Source organism: Microcaecilia unicolor, chromosome 3, assembly GCF_901765095.1.
Source record: "Microcaecilia unicolor chromosome 3, aMicUni1.1, whole genome shotgun sequence".
Taxonomy (NCBI): Eukaryota; Metazoa; Chordata; class Amphibia; order Gymnophiona; family Siphonopidae; genus Microcaecilia; species Microcaecilia unicolor.
Genome location: NC_044033.1, coordinates 157394302 through 157414046, shown reverse-complemented (window position 1 = coordinate 157414046; position 19745 = coordinate 157394302). Strand labels below are relative to the sequence as shown.

General features: G+C 42.0%; 1 protein-coding gene across 1 annotated transcript in view; it reads left to right on the top strand.

Moving 5' to 3' along the window:
- LOC115465794 (ribosomal oxygenase 1-like) overlaps window positions 1-19745 on the top strand; it is a 123362-nt gene that overhangs the window by 99579 nt on the left and 4038 nt on the right. Inside the window, exon 11 of the mRNA XM_030196522.1 lies at window positions 8379-8465. Within this exon, the coding sequence (XP_030052382.1) occupies window positions 8379-8465 (87 nt within the window). The remainder of the gene's footprint in view (window positions 1-8378; window positions 8466-19745) is intronic.

Genomic DNA, 19745 nt, shown 5'->3' with positions numbered 1-19745 from the left:
CAATAGAGAAAAAAAATGTGATCTCTGAGAAATGAATCTTCTCAATGAGAAATGAACCTTCTCAATGAAGTTGTAGTCAAATGCCATGTGCCTTTTCTGTGCAGAGATAACTTGACCTGTAGTTTTACAAAACTGATGACAAATAATATGGGGTATTGTTCTGGAGGGTCGTTTGTATCAGTGATGAAATTTTAAACTTGATCGGAAATCGAATAGGCAGCCAGTACAATGGTTTTTGGTAAGGTGTAATGTGATGGTGTGGTCTTTCCTCAATTGTTACAGCATATCAAAGCTTCTCTGATCCTTCACCCCTGCCAGTCTGGCTTTCAAACAGGTCATTCTACAGAAACTGTTGCTTAGTGACACATATACTCAATCATGTTGATGTAGTTCTCTTAGTTTTGTTGGATGTTATCTCAGCTTTTGATCTTATTGACCATTATCTACTTCTTTCTAGACTAGTCTTGATTGGTATTACTGGTATGGTCTTAGACTAGTTTACATCTTATGTGTCATAATGTTGCTTTATAGTTAGCCATCTTCTGCCTCCCAACCTCAACATTTACCTTGTGGGGTACCACAAGGCGCATTCTTCTCACCCTTATTATTCAGCTTCTTTCTTGGCCTGCTTGCTGCTCTAATCCAGGCCTCTTCTGTTAAGCTTATATCTACACAGATGACATCCTTCTTATCTCTTTACAGGACCTCTACAACCCAGATTTTCACAATTTCAGTCCTGTTTGGACAGCATCGATATTTGTCTCATATCAAACCATCTCTTTCTGAGGTTCACAGGCCTTTAACTCCTTTGACCCATGCCCATACTATGTGATTCTCCAATTCATCTGGTCGACTATTAAGTATCTTGGAGTTATCTTGGATCCTTCTTTAGCATTTGCACTCCAAATAGTTAAATCTTGTTTCCATTCACTCTGTCGGAGTGGTATGCCATTTTCTAGACACAGCATCTTGTGAAACTCTTCTTTGTTCTAGTAACCACACACGTAGGACTATTGTACTATCAGCTGTGATGGTCTACATCTTACACTTCTAAAAAGGCTTCAAACAGTTCAAAATATATTGGTGGATGCCTCATGCTTTGATCACATTACTCCACTGCTTGCCAAATATTGGTTCCCTGTTTCGTTCAGAATCAAGCATAAGGTCTTGACTCTGGCGTTTAAAGTTCTTGGCTCCCCCCTCCCTTATCTATTTTTGCTCACCCCATATGTTCCAGCCCGTAACCTATGCTCTTCATCTGAGCACTGCCTCCTATTCATTGCTCATATCTAGAAGCTACTAGACAATCGGCCTTTTTGCACCGCCCCAATCCTTTGGAACTGTCTTACTCCTTCCTTACATGCTGAACAATCCTATCAGTTTTTCAAGTGTCCCTAAAAGCTCATTTGTTTTCCCTGGCCTTCCCCGATATGGTGAGAGGATAGCTGCACCCAGGTTGACAAGACACTGGCATGATGTCCTTTCTACCCCTATTACCTATTCTGTTACTTTCCTGTCATTGTAGTTATTTTCTTTTTAATTGATTTAAAATGTACACCGCCTTGATTGTCTAGATTGGAAGGCAGTATATCAAATACATAATACACATAAACATAATCATGTGGTGCAACAGTGTTCTGAGCAAGCTGTCATGGTTTAATAACTTTGAAAGTCTCAGATATAGTAAACTACAATAATCAAGTTTAGACAAAATCATGCGTTGAAGCATTTTAAAGGCTTTTCACATGTGGGTTTTAGTTACTAATATATTATGCAAATAAGGTAAAACAGCATGAAAATGAGGGAGGCTGCCTTTGAGAACCATGTACGTGGCCACAGCTGTAACAGTTCCTCCCCTCAATCAGCACCTTAGCAACACATGAACTCTACTGTTGAACACACTCATAATGTGAGAAAATATATTTTTTTTAAATACATTTTCAATACATAATTCACAAGCTAAACACTTGAAACAGTAATGCAGATGTAAAGAGGAAAAAAATAGTAGAATAGGAAACAAAACAATAATAAAATACTTAAACATCTTCCTTAGACCACAATTATAAGGGGGCTATGGAGAAAGTAGAGAGATACAATGAAGAGTAAGAAAAAATAACATTTGCTAGTGTCATATCTATAACATGAACCTCCCCCCCCCCCCCCCTTGTTTCTTTAAAATATCTTGGTTCTTAACTAGGTTGTGTTAGAGCCTTACACGGTCTTCTTCAAGTCTATGAAGGCACGCAGCTGCTCTGGGTCAAAATTAACATTCTTGACCCGGAGGTACTTAATAATACATTTACAGGGATAAGCCAAAAGAAACAATGCACCCAGTAACAATGTCTCTTTCCTTAAAGCTAAAAAGGCTTTTCTTCTCTCTTGAATTTGTCTCATCACATCTGGATATATCCATATTCTTTTACCAAAGAAAAGTTTCTGGGAGTTATGGAAATAAAACTTCAACACAGAATTCAAATCTTGCTCAAAAACAAATGAAACAGAGAGTATGTCCCTCAGACAGAGAAGCCTCCAGAGCTGCCAAGACATCCAAAGGTGCAGGGTCTGTTTCATCCGGTGGCTTTATGGGAAGTACATAATAAACTTTTATTTAAATGAGGAAAGACCTCAGGAGAAAACCCTAAAACTTCCACCAAGCCTCTGTAGGAGTCCAGAGAGATCTTAGAAACGTTCTTAGTAGCTTCAATTTTCTTATGTAAAACCATTTTATCTTTCACAACAGTCATTGTTACCTTTTAAGTCACAGAACTTCCTCTTTAATAGTTGAAACTTGAATAGAGAATTCTTTTTTAATAGAGTCTAAAACTGTGGTCAAATTGTCCACTTTACTCACAAGAGTATAAACGTCCTTCACTCAATCTGGAGAGCGTCCCATACTGTGCCATATAATGCCTTCTGAACACGAATAGATCTTTTTAAGTTTTCAAGGAAACTCCAAATTATCCATTGCTTCTCAAAACAATCAAGTACCACAGATACATCAGTAGTTAACACCTCCAGAGACACCGCCACGGGAGCTCTCGCTGGATCCAAAGACATCAGACTTCTGTGAAGCATCTTACAATCCCTGCCGCTTCGCTCGGCAGTCTCACCCTTTCCTAGAGCCCTCTCTCGTGTTACTTCTGCTAAAGAAGCGCTCAAGCCCGCTTGCTCAACGGTAGATCATGGCAGAGGATTGAGAACCGGAGGGGATAGTGAAACATCCGACCCTACTGCAGACAACGCTCCCATTCCCTGCACAAGTGAGTTCACCACTCCGGAACTAACGGGGGTCTGAATGGCATAATGATCCTCACAGCGGGAGGTGCCGTCCTGACAACCCCCTTCCTCTTAGGGTGAGGCATTTCTCCAAGGAAACCAAAGCAAAGGTAAGCAGCAAACAGGACCTGTTCAGGCAACAGTGTTCATGCCACCATCTTGCCACGCCCCCAATCTCATGAGAAAATATTCTTAGCAGACATTTGTACATGGATCTATCATTTGTGTAAAAATATGCTTGCTTTTGTTTTTTGGGTGTTTCCTGGATTCTTGAATACACAGTTGTAGTAAGTTCTCCATCATACTAGATTTTTATGCAAGAAAAACATTTCTTAGCGCCTGCAACAAATGAATCCAGGAACTGGTGGGTTATATCTGTGTACCAGCAGGTGGAGATAGTAATAGACAAGAAGGCAGTGATACAGACAGACAGCCCCTGCATCAGTTAGTATATCTCTGTCTCCAGCAGATGGCGGATGGCTTCTCACCAGATCCTGAATTCAGGGTTCCTGGGGGTGCTCCTGGGCCGCGATCTCAGAAAGGTAAACCAGTTTCTGAAAGTTCAACATTTCCACATTGGAGATCTTGCAATCTGTCATAGTGGTGGTTCAGAAACAAAACCAAAAACAACCACAAAAGTGGAGAAACTGGATCCGCTACAAGTGGAAGCGCAGAAACAGAGGAGTAGCGTGATCAACAGGACGCTTCCAAAAAATCAAGGAGATGAAGAATAAGTAGTAAAAATGCCCTTTAATAGTAGAAAATAAGACTCAACACGGCACCGTGTTTCAGCAAAAAATGCCTGCCTCAGGACTCTACAATTTTAAAAAATAAATATATAAATATGAGTACATTAAAATGCATATAACAGAGTGGAGTAGATGGATATGTAATTATGTACTTATTTTACTATTGTCTCCACAGTTTTGCTTGTGCTTTCTACCAATGTATCCTGCATATCTACCAATCATTAGTCTTTTTAAAGGCTTGATTTGGTTTAGCTCCACCCACTGGTGTTTACTTTATACAGGTCAGCACCACCTGTTCATCTATCTATAATATGATGTTATAGTTAGCATACTCTTAATTATGTTTTTAGAAGGTCAGATGTGTTTTTATTACTTAAGCCTAGACATACATGTTTATGTTTTTTTTATTATCCATATTATTACGTTTTAGATGCTTTTATGTACCTAGGTTTTGTGTCCTCTATATACCTTTATATCTGTTTCTAGTTAGTTATATATGTTTTTACTACTCATATCAATGCGTACATAATTACATATCCATGTACTCCACTCTGTTGTATGCATTTTAATGTACACATATTTATATATTTATTTTAAATTGTAGACTACTGAGGCAGGCATTTTTCGCCGAAACACAGTTCAGTGTCAAGTCTTATTTTCTACTATTAAAGGACATTTTTACTACTTATTCTTCGTCTCCTTGGTTTTTTGGACGCGTCCTGTTAATCACGCTACTCCTCTGTTTCATAGCGATGGTTCAGCCAGGCGAATATTTGACTGGCTGAACCTCAGGGAGGCGTACTTGCATATTCCGATTTGGCAGTCGCAGCACAGATTCCTCCAATTTGCGGTCCGGGGACGTCATTTTCCATTTCGGGCCCTGCCCGTTTGCCTGTCCACCGCACCTCACACCTTCTCCAAGATCATGGTGGTGGTGACATCCTTTCTTCAGAAGGAAGGGATTTGGGTGCCATCCCTATCTTGATGACTGGTTAATCTGAGCAGTGTTGGAGCAGGAGAGTATGTTGGTCGCCGACCACGTCATTGCCCTCCTGCAATCCTTGGGGCCAAGAGTCACCTTGTGCCAAATCAGCCCTTGGAATATCTGGGAATGTGCTACGACACGAGGCAGGGAAAGGTGTTCCTGCTGGACGGTCAGCAGATCAAGCTGTTGTCGCAAGTTTGCAGTCTGCTGCTGATACCCGGTCCCCGGGTCCAATTATGTTCAGGTTCTGAGCTCCATGGCAGCTACGCTAAAGGTGGTGCCACGGGCGAGGGTGCACATGCTTCCCCTACAACACTTCCTGTTGAGCAGGTAATCACCGACATCACAGGACTGTCAGTAACGTCTTCCGTGGTCAGCCAGTTCAAGTTGCAGCTTGGCGTGGTGGCTCCTTGCCTCTAAATTGCAGAGGGTAATGCCATTGGCCTCCTTGCAGTGGGTTGTCGTAGTCACGGATGCCAGCCTTTCGGGGTAGAGAGCCCATTGTCTCAACTGTTTTACGCAGGGGCGTTGGACAGCGCTGGAAGTGGCGTGGCCCTTCAATCTTCTGGAATTGAGAGCAGTGGTGAATGCCTCGCGGTGCTTTCAGGAGTTGTTGGAGGGCAAGGTGGTTCAAGTTCTGTTGGACAACATGACGGCGGTAGCCTATATCAATCGGCAGGGAGACACAGCTTGCCTCTGGCGACGAGGCGCTCCATCTTCTGGACTGAGCAGAGGCTCATGTTCTCTGTCGGCAGTGACTCTTCTGGACTTACAGAGTGGGAGTTGTTTGTACACGGAAGAATTCCTCCTGATTTGTCGATGTTAGGGACTCCAGAGGTCGACCTCATGGCTACTGGGGAGAATGCCAAGGTGCCCAAATTCTTCAGCCGAAGAAGATAGCCTGGGTCCGCAGGCTTAGACGCCCTGTTACAGCTGTAACCAGAGTCGGCGCTGCTGTATATGTATTTCTTCTGTGGCCCTTAATAGAGCAGGTCCTGCACAGAATCGGTTGTCACCAGGGACCCGTGGGTCAGATGGCTCCAGATTGGGCCCATCGGCCATGGTGTGAGGATCCGGTTCGTCTTCTCAAGGATCCGCTGTTACGTCTCCCGGTGACCCTGGATCTTCTCCATCAGGCTCCAGTCAGGATGAAGGACCCTCCCCGCTTTGTTCTTACAGCCTGGCTCTTGAGAGGACCCGATTGCGGGATCTTTGTATCAGTTGTTCAGCGCTGCGTGCATCTGGTAGCACTATACAAATGCTAATAATAATACTGGGACCTCTAATAGCCATGTTGCTTCAGGCTAGGAAGCATTCAACCTCCACGGGTTATGCTCGAGTGTGGAGGCCCTTTACGGTATGGTGTGCTCTGCACGCCAGGTCTCCCTTTACGGCATCAGTTTCTCACATGTTGGCCTTCCTGCAAGACGGGCTGCAGAAGGGGTTAGCCTATAATTCTTTTCAGGTTCAGATAGCTGCTCTTGTGTGTTTTAGAGGGCTTGTGGCTGGTTCTTCTCTGGCGGCTCACCTGGATGTGGTTTTATTTCTGCAGGGGGGCTCTTCACCTTCGTCCTCCCCTGTATCGGCCATGTGCGGCCTGGCGGCTGAACCTGGTGCTTTGAGCTTTGCAGGTGGCGCTGTTTGAGCCATTGCACAAGGCGTCGGAGAAGGATCTGATGCTGAAGGTGGTGTTTCTGGTGGCCATGGAGTTGGCTCGCCAGGTCTCAGATTCAGGCGTTGTCGTGTCGGGACCCATTGCTTCAGTTTTCGGAAGCAGGTGTCGCTCTCTCTTCCGTCGCTCTCTCTTTTTTGCCAAAGGTCATTTCAGCCTTTCGTCTCAACCAGCCACTTTTCCTGCCCCCATTTCGACAGGAAGATTATCTTGCAGAGTTTGCAACCCTTTGCCTTTTAGATGTTCGGAGGTATTTAAAAGACTTCGGCATTCATATCATCTTTTCATGCTACTTTCGGGGGCTTGCAGGGTGATGCCACCTCCAAGGTGACTATTGCATGCTGGATTAAGGAAACTATTGTTTCGGTGTACATTTTTGAATGGTTGGTCTCTGCCGGCAGCGCTGTGTGTTTATTCCACGAGGGCACAGGCAACATCTTGGGCAGAAATTTCAGTCCTTCCGTTGGAGGAGATTTGTCGGGCGGCTACTTGGGCTGGCTGTGTGGGCAGACGCATGGTTTGGAGCGGTGGTGTTGTCTCCGGGGGGGGGGGGGGGGGGGGGTGGCTTCCCGCCCTACGTAGGGAATGCTTTGGTACATCCTACCAGTTACTGGATTCATCTACTGCAGGTGCTAAGGAAGGTAAAATTATGTCTTACCTGATAATTTTCTTTCCGTTAGCCACAGCAGAGGATCCCTCCCTGTTAGCCGCTGCATACTTATCTTATATTCACAGAGTCTCATTGTCTTTGGCTCTTTCTCAGGTACAGATTCAGAAAGAGAAAGAAGGCACTCTAAAGACAGGAGTTCGGGATGATTGGTGCTTCAGTGCCTCTCACAATGGTTTGATGATGGTTTTTTGTTGTGAGGAAGGTTTATGGTTTACAGTTTCTTTCAACTGCTTTTGGATAACATATACTAACTGGTGCAGGAGCTGTATGTCTGGTAGCACTGCCTTCAGACTTGTCTGTCTCTATCTGTAGACAGATATAACCGACCAATTCCTGGATTCATCTGCTGCAGCTAAAAGAAAGAAAATTATTAGTTACGACATAATTTTACCTTAACTCAGAAGACATTTTCCTTGGTGTAAAACAAATATATATTTTTTATTTAGGTTTTATTTTCATTTTCATTTCAACTGGCACTTAACAGCCTGCTTCTATCCAAAAAGGTTTGAGGCAGATTCAGTGGCGTAGCTACAGGTGGGCCTAGGTGGGCCGGGGCCCACCCACTTAGGGCTCAGGCCCACCCAACAGTAGCACATGTTTAGCAGTAGCTAGTGGGGATCCCAATCTCCACCAGCTGAAAACTTCCCCCTGATGGTAACAAAAACGCTGCTCTCCACAATACTGGCACCTGCTCATGCTGTTTTCAGCACATGCCTGCTGCAGACTGCCAAAGTGGAGAGAAGCATTTTCCCACCAGCTGAGATATTTTTTTGGTGGGAGGGGGAGAATGCTTGGTGCCCACTCACGTCTTGCCTAGGCCCACCCAAAATCTGCTGTCTGGCTACGCCCCTGGGCAGATTGCATTATGTAATCTTGCCTTTTTTATTGTTTTAAAACAAAACAAAGAAACCTAACTAGCTAATACGTGTTTGTTCTTACTACAGATGCATATTAAAAACAAAATTGTAATCAATGCTAATACTCCTGTAGCATAAAAAATTCTAATCGGTGCTATTACTCCTGCAGCATGTTGATGGGATTGAATTCCTCATTCATTCATATCCAAAGTATGTGTCGGTGGATAGCCTTCCTTGTGAAAGCTTGGATGAACAGGTACCTTGACATATTAGTGCTTTATGGTTTTATTTTGATTTGTAGCAGTTAAACTGAATTATCTTAACATTGTAGACCTAATACGAAGAGGATGTTAAAGAGCAAGATATCTGGCTGTGTTACAAATGAATCCGCATAGTATTGGGTCTATAATACAATATGTAATATTTAAAAATAAATAAAATAACAGGATCCAACTATTAACTATTATTAATGTTCCTGTGTTACATCAGGTCGTGTTACATGGAGTCAATGTACTTTTTTTCAGAAAATCTACAGCAATTTAGCATTTCTGGATGACCAGATTTATCTTCCAGATTAATTTGTGGACATGTATTTAAACTAGAACAGTGTTGTTAAAACATCTTGTGGCCACAGCATTGGTTGCAACCCCACTGAGGCTCATTATAATGATGCACCTCTGTGGTATCTACCCAGGTCATAACCCAAACACAGTATGCATGTCTCCATTTGAGGATAACAGATGGAAGAATCCATGTTCAGGATGCCACCCATTGCAAAAGCATTACAGTAACAAAAGGGGAAGAGGGGACCAGAATGAAAACTTTATAAAGTACAAGCAAAAATTGGTGGAAGGCTACGAGCACAAATTCCCACAGTGTAGGCAATATAATGTCTGATCTGGAAGCCCTAATGGTGGATATAGATTAACATTGTGGCTATTATGGAGACATGGTTCATTGAATCTCATGAATGGGATATCACCATACTTGGCTATAACCTATTTAGGAAGAGCAGAAATGGCAAAAAAAAAAAAAAAAAAAAAGGGAGAAGATTTCAAAAATATTAAAACAGCTGAAATGCAAGGGATGTGAGGAAAAGAAAGAAGCCCTGTGGATCATCTTGGAAAGAGGAGTGGCACTTGATCCACACTGGTATAAGTCTACAGACCTCTGACTCAAACATAAAAACTAGATGGAGACCTGATCAATGATGATGCAAAAGAGGAAATAAAAGGGGAGGTGATTATAGTGGTGGACCTAATTTACCAGATGTGGATTGGAGTATCCCATCTGCAAATCTGGAAAGAAGTAGAAAGATAGTAGGTGTCTTACAAGGGACTTTTCTCAAGACAAATGGTAATAATCCACCACTGAAAGGTTGATAATGGATTTAGTATTCTCAAATGGCGAAAGTGTCTCTCTTGTTAGGTAGTGGAAAGAGATGAAGAGGGCAAATAGATCTTTATATAAGGAAAATAAATAAAATCAAGTGGTGAAAAAGAAACTGATATGGTTTTCCAAAGAAATAACTACAAAAATAAACAGAAAAAAGGTAACATGCAGTTCATCGCAAAAAGAGGAACACAAAAGAATACTGTAAGCTGAAAGATCAAAGAAAAATCGGGATGGCAAAAGCACGGATGAAGGAAAAAATGGCTAAAGATATAAAGGTGAATTGACAAGACTTTTTTCAGGTATATTGAGGAAAGGAGGAAGGCGAGAGGTGTGGTAAGTAATGAGAGAAAGTTGAATTGCTCAATGAATACTTCTGTTCAATGTTCATGGAAGAAAAATCTGGAGAAGTCTACAGGTGGTGACTGATGGAAATACATATGCAAATAGCATAGATACCACATCGTTCATGGAAGCAAGTGGTTATGAAAATCTTGCAAAACTGAAAATGGACAAATGGGACGGGGCTTGATATACCGCCTTTCTGTGGTTATAATCAAAGTGGTTTATATATTATATACGGGCACTCATTTTGTACCATGGGACCCAGTGAGATACCTCACAGAATACTGAGGGAGCTCTAGAGATTTTTTTTTTTTTTTGGGTGTTCCCAAGTCCATTTTCTATTAGGAAATTATCCAAACCTTTTTTAAGCCCTGCTAAGCCAACTGCTTTTACCACATTCTCTGGCAATGAAATCCAGAGTTTAATTGCATGTTGAATGAACAAATAGTTTCTATGGTTTGTTTTAAATGTACTACTTTAGTTTCATTACGTGTGCCCTAGTCCTCGTATTTTTGGAAAGAGTAAACATGTGATTCACGTTTACCCATTCCACTCCACTCAGTATTTTATAGATCTCTTTCGTATCTCCCCTCAGTTGTCTTTTCCAAGCTGAAGAGCCCTAGCCATTGTAGCCTTTCCTCATAGGGAATTTGTCCCATCCCCTTTATCATTTTCATGTCCCTTCTCTGTATCTTTCCTAATTCTGTTATATCTTTTTTGAAATGCAGTGACCAGAATTGCACACAGTATTCGAGATGCTGTTGCAGAAGGTTTCTATCTAAAAAGGTATAGGACATCTAGATCAATTTCCTGGGCAGGGACTTCCAGTGTGGAACCTAGCATGACGTAGCTTGGGTTCCTCTTTCTCATATGCATCACTTTGCACTTGCTCATATTAAAACATCTGCTATTTGGATGCCTAGTCTCCCAATCTTGTAAGGTCCTCTTGCAATTTTTCACAGTCCCCTAGCGATTTAACAATTATGAATAACTTTGTGTAATCAGTAAATTTAATTTACCACACTAGTTATTCCCATCTATAGATCACTTATAAATACAGCAGCGGTCTCAACACAGACTCCTGGGAAACCCCACTATCTATCTTTCTCAGTTGAGAAGTCCAGTGAGTTACAAGATCTAAGACAACATGGTTTACCAAAGACATATGGCAAAAGAATCTGATTTATTTTTTTTTTAACCAGGTGGCTGTGGTCTACTTACATTTCAGCAAAACTTAATACAGTTCCACATAGGAGGCTAATTAATAAACTGAGCAACCAAGGTGGTGGTTTGGATCAGAAATTTGTTGACAGGCAGTGTTGATGGTGGTAGATGGAATTCATTCGGAAGAAAGAAAATTGTACTGGAATGCCTCTGGGATCTGTCCTGGGACTGATTCAGTTCAGTATCTTTGCGAGTATTATTGCTGAAACATTAGAAAGAAAAGTATGCCTTTTTGAAGATGACACAATGATTGGCAACTGAATTGACACCCCAGAGGGAGTGGAAAGCATGAAAAGTGATTAAAAATTAGAAGCTTGTCGGAGGGGTCACGTGATGCTGTAAGCAACGGTGGACGTGGGTCTCATCGTCAGCTCCGGAGCTCACCCTTAAAATCACCTTTGCAGTGGCTTATAGTCCTTCAAAAGTCAACATAAACAGCGATAAAGGAGCAGGAGTGCATGGACAAATTTTTAGTTCAAGCAGGGATGTCAACAACTGCAAAAACCTCTAAAAGAAAAGAAGATAAACTTCGAGGAGCGGAAAACAAAATGGCGCCGACGTCGCCGTCTGCTTTACCGCCGCAGAAGCCTACAGATGCATTAGTGGTGGAACTTACGGAGTCAGTAGTACATGCGCTAGACTCTCGTTTTACCCAACTGGCTGAACAAATTGCTGGAATTACGGCAATTACCTCAGAGTTATCTCGCCGTACAGGTGAATTGGAAACGCGAGTCTCGGAGGTAGAAGACGTCCAGAACAACTATGCGGAAAGTATAGCAAACCTGGAAAAAGCAACCAGAGAATATCAAGAAAAACTGGACGAGCTAGAAAACCGGGCTAGAAGAGAGAACCTGAGATTTGTAGGGTTTCCTGAAACATTGGCTGACAAGGATATAAAAACCACGCTGGAAACATGGCTGCAAGCGAGATTTCCTGAAGCTAATGAAGGACATGGAATTCACCTGGACAGAGCACATAGAACAGGCCAGAAACAAACGAGGAGTACTAGGCCAAGAGTGATTATCGCTAAATTTCATCGATACTCCCAGAAAGCTACAATACTTAGTTTGTACAAAAGCAACAAAGAAGAGGCGAAATTCGAAGGAGGCACCATTAAAATATTTCAAGATTATTCAGCTACAATGGCGGCGCGACGCCGAGCATTTACGCCGGCCTGCTCTAAACTAGTGGAAAAGAAACAAAGATTTACGCTTCAATATCCTGCGATATTGAGGATACAAACGAGCAACGGGTGGAAAGCCTTTGAAACAGCAGAAGCTGCCATGAGCTGGATAAACTCAACAGAAGAAGGAACATGATTCTCTACTTAATATTTGAAAGGGACCTGACGCATAAAGGGAATTACAAAGAATAGAAGATCAGATTCTGAACTGTGCCAGTAGTAATGGACAAAAAGTTTATTTTTCAGATAAGTATAATTAAAATGTTAATTGTTACAAGATCTGTTAAAGTTCAAAGGAATATAAGAATATTTAAATATATACTTTGGGGGAAGGGGTGAAGCTCCGGGAGCATCAAGCGGACCCGTGTGTAAGACAACAAACACGCTAGAAAAGGGACAACAAGAAGGAAGGGATAATAAGATAGGGGGGGGGAGATTAAAAAAAAAAGGGGGAGGGAAGGGAGGGACAATTTAAGCCAAGGTTCCTAAAGTACCATATAAGGTATCGATCCGCACATGAAGTGGAAATCAGGTTGGAAGGTGAAAGGTCCAGGCTGGGGGACCCGGAGCCTTGGAAATGGTTAAGAGTATATCTGCACACACTTATTTATAAAGGTAATGGCTAAGCCAGCAAATGTACGCTTAGTGTCCTGGAATGTGTCGGGGATAACCTCTCCAATAAAAAGATCTAAGATCTTGACCCACCTAAAGAAACACAAGGCAACAATAGCATGTTTACAAGAAACCAAACTCTCTGATTCTGAACACCAAAAATTGAAACAACAATGGGTGGGAGATTGTTATTACTCATCTGCGGGAGGTCGCAAAGGGGGCGTGGCCATACTTATAAAAAGAGGCATCCCCGGCATGTCCAGGCTGGTAGAAAAAGACACAGATGGAAGATACATATTAATCCACTTAAATTATTTGGGGTATGACTATTATATCTGTGGAATATATGGACCAAATACAAGAGATCCGAAATTCTTACATACCTTGGTGCAACTAGGACTCAAATATGACAATGCACCATGGATACTAATGGGTGACTTTAATCAAGTCTTAGATCCTAGCATGGATCGATCAGTGGCGATGACCTGGGGAGCGATGAGAAAGGGCAAGGGAATGGACTATTTGTGCAAGATGTTAGAAATAGTGGACCCCTGGCGTCTCTTACATCCGACACAGCGAGACTACACACATCTCTCTAAAGTACACAAGACTTGGTCACGGATAGATTACATCTTGATAAGCAATACCTTATTTCCCATGGTGCTTGAAGCGGAGGTGGGCCCGATGGCAATATCAGACCACACGTTAATTTGGGTGGAACTAGCAATGGGACCTCCAGTGGAACAATATAGGCGCTGGAGATTTCCAGCCTATTTACTAAACAATCCTGATTTTCGAACATTCTTAGAGAAGAAATGGGAAACATATACAGAGACGAATAAACAACACCAAGATACACCGGGATTATTTTGGGAAGCATCGAAGGCAGTTATCCGGGGGGATATCATCAGCTATGTGGCGGGTAGAAACAAAAGAATAGCACAAGGAATCATACAATTAGAACGCCAATATCTGCGCTCCAAAAGAAATCACCAAAATAATCCAACTGAAACACATTATGAACAAATGATGGCAGATCTGGCGGGACTAAACACGTTAATTCACGAGAAGACACAAAAATTATTGATACATAGACGATTCCATTATTATAAATTTGGGAATCGAAGTGGAAAGCTATTAGCAAGACTAACAAAGGTATGGACGGGACAGACCTTCATTCACACGTTAAAAACTATAGATGGTACCAGGAAGCATAAACCAACAGAGATATTGCAATTGTTCCAAGACTATTTCTCGGGAATGTATAAAGCGGAGTCGGAGGTGGAGGGTTCAGTGATCCAAGACTATCTGGAAGACTCAGGGATGCCACAGTTGTCACTAGAGATGAGAGCCCAGCTAAATGCCCCACTAAGTTTACAGGAAGTAAAAAAAGTAATTACAACCCTCTCAGGGGGAACAAGCCCAGGGATTGATGGGTTCTCAACAGAATATTATAAAATGTTGGCTCATAGAATAATGATACCATTAACAAAATATTTTGAGGAGGCCATAGAGCAGGGAAACCTATTCCCAAAAACGAATGATGCGCTTATAACTCTAATTCCGAAACCAGGGAAGTCACCAGAAGATCTAGAAGCATACAGGCCAATATCTTTATTAAACGTAGATTTGAAAATATTAGCTAAAATACTGGCGGATCGGTTAGCACAACATCTCCCACAACTTGTGGATGACCATCAAGTGGGCTTTGTAAGGGGAAGACACCCAGGCCTCAATGTTCGCAGGGCACTATTGGCGTTGGCGCATGGTAAGATTTCGAAAGAGCCATTGTTGCTGGTAAGCTTGGATGCAGCTAAGGCATTTGACAAAGTGCGATGGGGCTATTTATTTGAAGTTTTGAAATATATGGGCATGGATGGCTGGTATTTTAGAGCAGTGTCTACCCTCTATGCTGAGCCAACAGCACATATATTAGCGAATGGTATGGCATCCCCGGCATTCCCAATACGGAGGGGCACGAGGCAGGGATGCCCCCTGTCGCCTCTGCTCTTCTTGTTGTATATTGAACCCTTTTTGAGAACAGTGGGAAGGAATGCCGAGATTGCGGGAGTGGCAATACCGGAATTGCCAACTAAAATATTAGCCTTTGCTGATGACATATTACTTACATTGACGGACCCACAAAATTCTTTACCTAATCTATTAGAAGCAGTGGAGGAATTTAGTTATATCTCTGGGTTTGAATTAAACACACAAAAATCGGTGGCACTACCGACCAAAAAAGAAATAAAAACACGATGGGTAGGGATATTCCCATTACAATGGAGAATGGAAAAAATCAAATATTTGGGAATCTATCTCTCCCCACACTTAGAATACATACATAAAATCAACTTAGAACCTTTGTGGGAGATGACAAGAACAACCTTAATGATGTGGCAAAAACTTACCCTTTCACTTTTTGGTAGAATTGCAATATACAATATGATTATAGTGCCGAGATGGACGTATATAGTGCAAGTGTTATCGTTATTTATGACCCGTAAAGAAGAACTAGACCTATATAAACTGTTAAAGCAATTTTTATGGAATGGGAAACGAGCTCGAGTCAGTATGCAACAAACATATTTGACGAGAGCAAAAGGAGGATTGGGAGCACTCAATATTAAATGGATATCAGTAGCGGGGTGCATGAGGCATATTGCAGATTGGTTTAGAGGAACGTCACATTTCACATACCCAGAAGCAGAGTGTAAGATGCTTCAGGAGGTACATTTTAGTTTTTGGTTGCACGCAGGACCAAGTAAGGTGACAACACCAACATATCTTAAACCATTGTTTCTTCCACTTCAGAAAACATGGGTATGGTTAAGTAAACTCCTTGGTCTTAATGGGAAAGTTACGCCCTTCCTACCGATTGGAGGGAATCTAGATTTCCCAGTGGGGAGCTCTTCTTTAACATTTTGTAAATGGAGGGCAGCAGGCATTTTCTTTTTGTTTCAAGTTTTGCGGAGGGATGGAACGTTAAAGTCCCAAGAGGAATTACAGGGCTGCCAGGGGATGGAGATAAGAGATTTCTTGGCATATGAGCAATTAAAACATTATATTCGGTCCCTCCCAGGGTCATCGTTACAAACTACAGTGCGAGAACAAATAACAGAGGTTTATGACTTGGAGGCCCAGAAATCAGTACCATTAAAGTATTATCACTTACAGATACGAGAGGCTATGTCTATGACACACTACACAAAATTAACACAGAAGTGGGAACAAGAACTGGGTTGCACCATAGGGAGCACTACAATACAGACCTGTTTGCAGTTATGTTATAAGCAGTTTGGATCTATTGAAATCAGAGAAATGCAATACAAATTCTTGATGAGACTTTATATATCGCCACACAGAGCATTTAAAGCAACTTTGAGGCCACAAGATGATTGTCCAAAATGTGAGAGGCAGGGAGCACATATGGGACATATGTTCTGGCATTGTCCGCCAGTATTGAGATTCTGGTCTCAGATATGTCTACATGTATCAAAGATGTGGGGGATTAATTGGAAGAGCCATCCAAGGTTGTTATTTGAACAATTTACAAACCAAGGGTCCAGTAAGGTTGGCCTTCGACACTTCCAGAGACGATCAGTGATGATGGGTAAAAAGACAATACTTAAATTGTGGTTGCAGAAAGAAACACCATCCACTCAACATTGGAGAGCAAATATGATCTCGCTTAGTGCAATGGAAAGAAAGGAAGCATTAGATCTGGCATCACAAAGAGGTGAACAGTATCTTCAATGTTGGATGCCCTTTCTAAACACACTAACTCCACGGGCACGTAGTAGAGTACTTAATGGATAATAATTGTTGAATTGAAGTTGAACATGGGAGGGAAGGGGGGAAAGGAGGGAAGGGAAGGGGAAATAAAATGTGATAAAATGTATGATGATGACTGGAAAACGAAGAGTTAATGTATTAAGATTGGTGGACTTATATATTTCAATGTAATCTGCATCATGTTGGATGTTATTATGACTTGTTCAATTTTTCTTATCGGTCATCAATAAATATATATATAAAAAAAAAAAAAAAAATTAGAAGCTTGTCTAATACTTAAAGCTTAATGTTAAGATATTGTGACACTTGGGAAGGGTTAGGTAGATCCAGTAGCCGGAACTCCGGACTAGGGCGCTAGAAAGACCAGCGTGGGTGGGAACAATGGATGGACTACCAATCCCAGTATCCTCGGGAAGGATCACCTGAACCCTCTAGAAAGGCTAACCAGCGCTGCAATGCCCCTGACTCCCAGAGGAGGCCACTAGACTCCCTTAGAGAAGGTGAACCAGACTACTACTCCCAGGTTCCCAGGGGGGAGGAGGAGGAGGCTTTTGAGCAGGCTCATGATAAAGATTGGGAGCAGCTGAGGAGAGGGGAGAGACAGAGCCCGTGGAATGGAGCCTGAGGTGGTGATTACCGAAGCCAAAGAGGTTAGTGAAGGAATGCAGGTAGAGCCCATGGATATTTCTGCCTTAGCCCGGGTGGAAAAGGGGCAATCTCAGGGCCTGTTAGCAACCTTGATGAACCAGTTAATTCAATTCATTGAGAGAAAAGCCCAGAGAAGTATCTGAGCGGGTTCCCCGGAGAAGTAGCTTCCACCTGGCCCGGGGCTCAAGCATGACCCTTGGGGAGGATACCAGGAGTTAATGGCTGGTATGAATGGGAGGAGGTGCCCTTTCCTCAGGTTGCTCTGAGTTGAGGGTTTGCTAGGGTGAGTATGAAGGGCGCAGCAGAACCTTTTTTTGCTAAATGAACTTTGGGAAACTTTTTGGTGAAAGAACTTTGGGGCTTTGTGCTGAATGGACTTTGGGAATCTTTTTGCTGGGGAAAGTGCTGGAACTTTTGCCCAAGGATTAGTGGACTGGATGAACTCGGGGAGGGAAGGATTTGGACTGTAGGACTCAGGGCTGGGTTAATACCTGTGGGAAAAGAGCTTGTTTTTCTTTTTTGTTGCTGAGTTGAAACTACAAGAGTGCTGGAGCTATGTACCAAGCCCGGGGAGGCATATAGCCCCAGGGAAGAGACTGTTCCTAATTAAATACAGGAAAGTTCTGACTGGTTTGCTATTGTTTGAACTGCCAAGCATCCAGAGTTACCTAGTAAACCTGGTGTGGAGTTGGGCCTAGGACTGGGAAAGTCAAAGCACAGCCAAGCGGCGGGGGAAGTGTTTACAATATACATGATGAATTTGGGGTGCAGGGATCCAAGAGAGCTGTATGCAATAAGAAATGAAAGGCTGATGTGCATGGATCAAGAAAAAGATCTTGGGGTAATGTCCAGGATTTCAAGGTGGCAAAACAGTGTGACAAGGCAGCAGCTGAGGCTGCGTAGAGGGGATCTAACCAGCGGAATGGAGGAGGTGATAATGCCCCTGTACAAGTTTTTGGTGAGATCTCATTTGGAGTACTATGTTCAGTTTTGGAGGTCATATTTTGCTAAGGACATAAAACGACTCAAAGATATTCAGAGAAAAGCAACCAAAATGTTATGGGTTCTGCACCAGAAAAGGCTTAGACTGGAGGAGATGAGGGATAAGTGAGAGAGCACACAGACATTTATATTCTTCAAAGTTAGTAATGAATATACTGAGTGGGACTTATATATCTGTTTTGGGACTGGTTCTTTGTACTAAAATCAAAAATATCTAGAAATGTTTCATTGGACATTGTTCTTCTTGTTCCTGCCATTTGAATGTAATCCTTTTGAGAGTTCTGGTCTGTTCATCAAATATTGTGTTTCAGGTTTCGATGGCTAGGTATACTTCACTTGTTTTTAATGTACATCTGAATTATTATAGTGTGTGTTTTTATCTTAGATTCTAATAAAACTTCTATAAATTAAAAAAAAAAAAGTTAGTAATGAACAAACAAACCTGTTCCAAAAACCAAGAGCTGTACTCGACTGATCGGATAAGGAAGGAAGGATATAACTGACGGACATGAAATGAAGCTTCAAGGAAGGGAACATAAAAGCAACATCAGGAAATATTTTCTCATGGAAAGCGTGGTGATATCTGGGGATAAAACCAATGACAGAATTAAAAAGGTATAGGATAAACACAGAGGATCCCTATATGGCAAGAAGATGGAATTAAAGTATAGATCATTTCAGTGTCTATTGTCACCACATTAGGTTGCAGCTTAAGCCAGGGTTTCCCAAACTCTGGGTTGCAACCCAAAATTGGGTCGCAGTTCCCATATTTGGGGGCAGGACCTGGGTGGGCTGTCCATAGAAATGTCGTCAACCTATACCTCTGAGGTTCACATGCTTTCCGAGTCTCTAATAATGGGGTCACAGCCATAGGAAATTTGAGTGCTACCTTTACCAGAAAGATACTTGAAATAAATTTATCCAGAAGTGTTTAATACTTGCACAGGTATTTTTGTTATTACTGTTTTGTTTCCTTTTGCTTTGCAATGTTTGTCTGCAATGAATTTTTACTTGAAGAAGCCACCTCTTCTTATGAAGAAATTCAAAGGATAAGACCCTCTTTTTTTTTTTATTTAATTTAGCTGAAACTAGTTCTTCCGAAATGTATTATTTTGTGAAAAAATTCTTTACTGTGAAGTCCCAACTGGTTGATTAATTTCAAGTGTTCTCTAGAAGCCTGGCCAGCTCTGTAAACATGACTGTCACTTACCAATTAAAAAAAAAAAAAAATGCAATTTGAAGCATTGCCTTTTTAGATCTTACTTCCTGGGTTAAACCTGTTTCCTCTACTGCTAGGCGGCAAAATTCAGTGGCTCTGTTGCTAAAGTCCCTGTG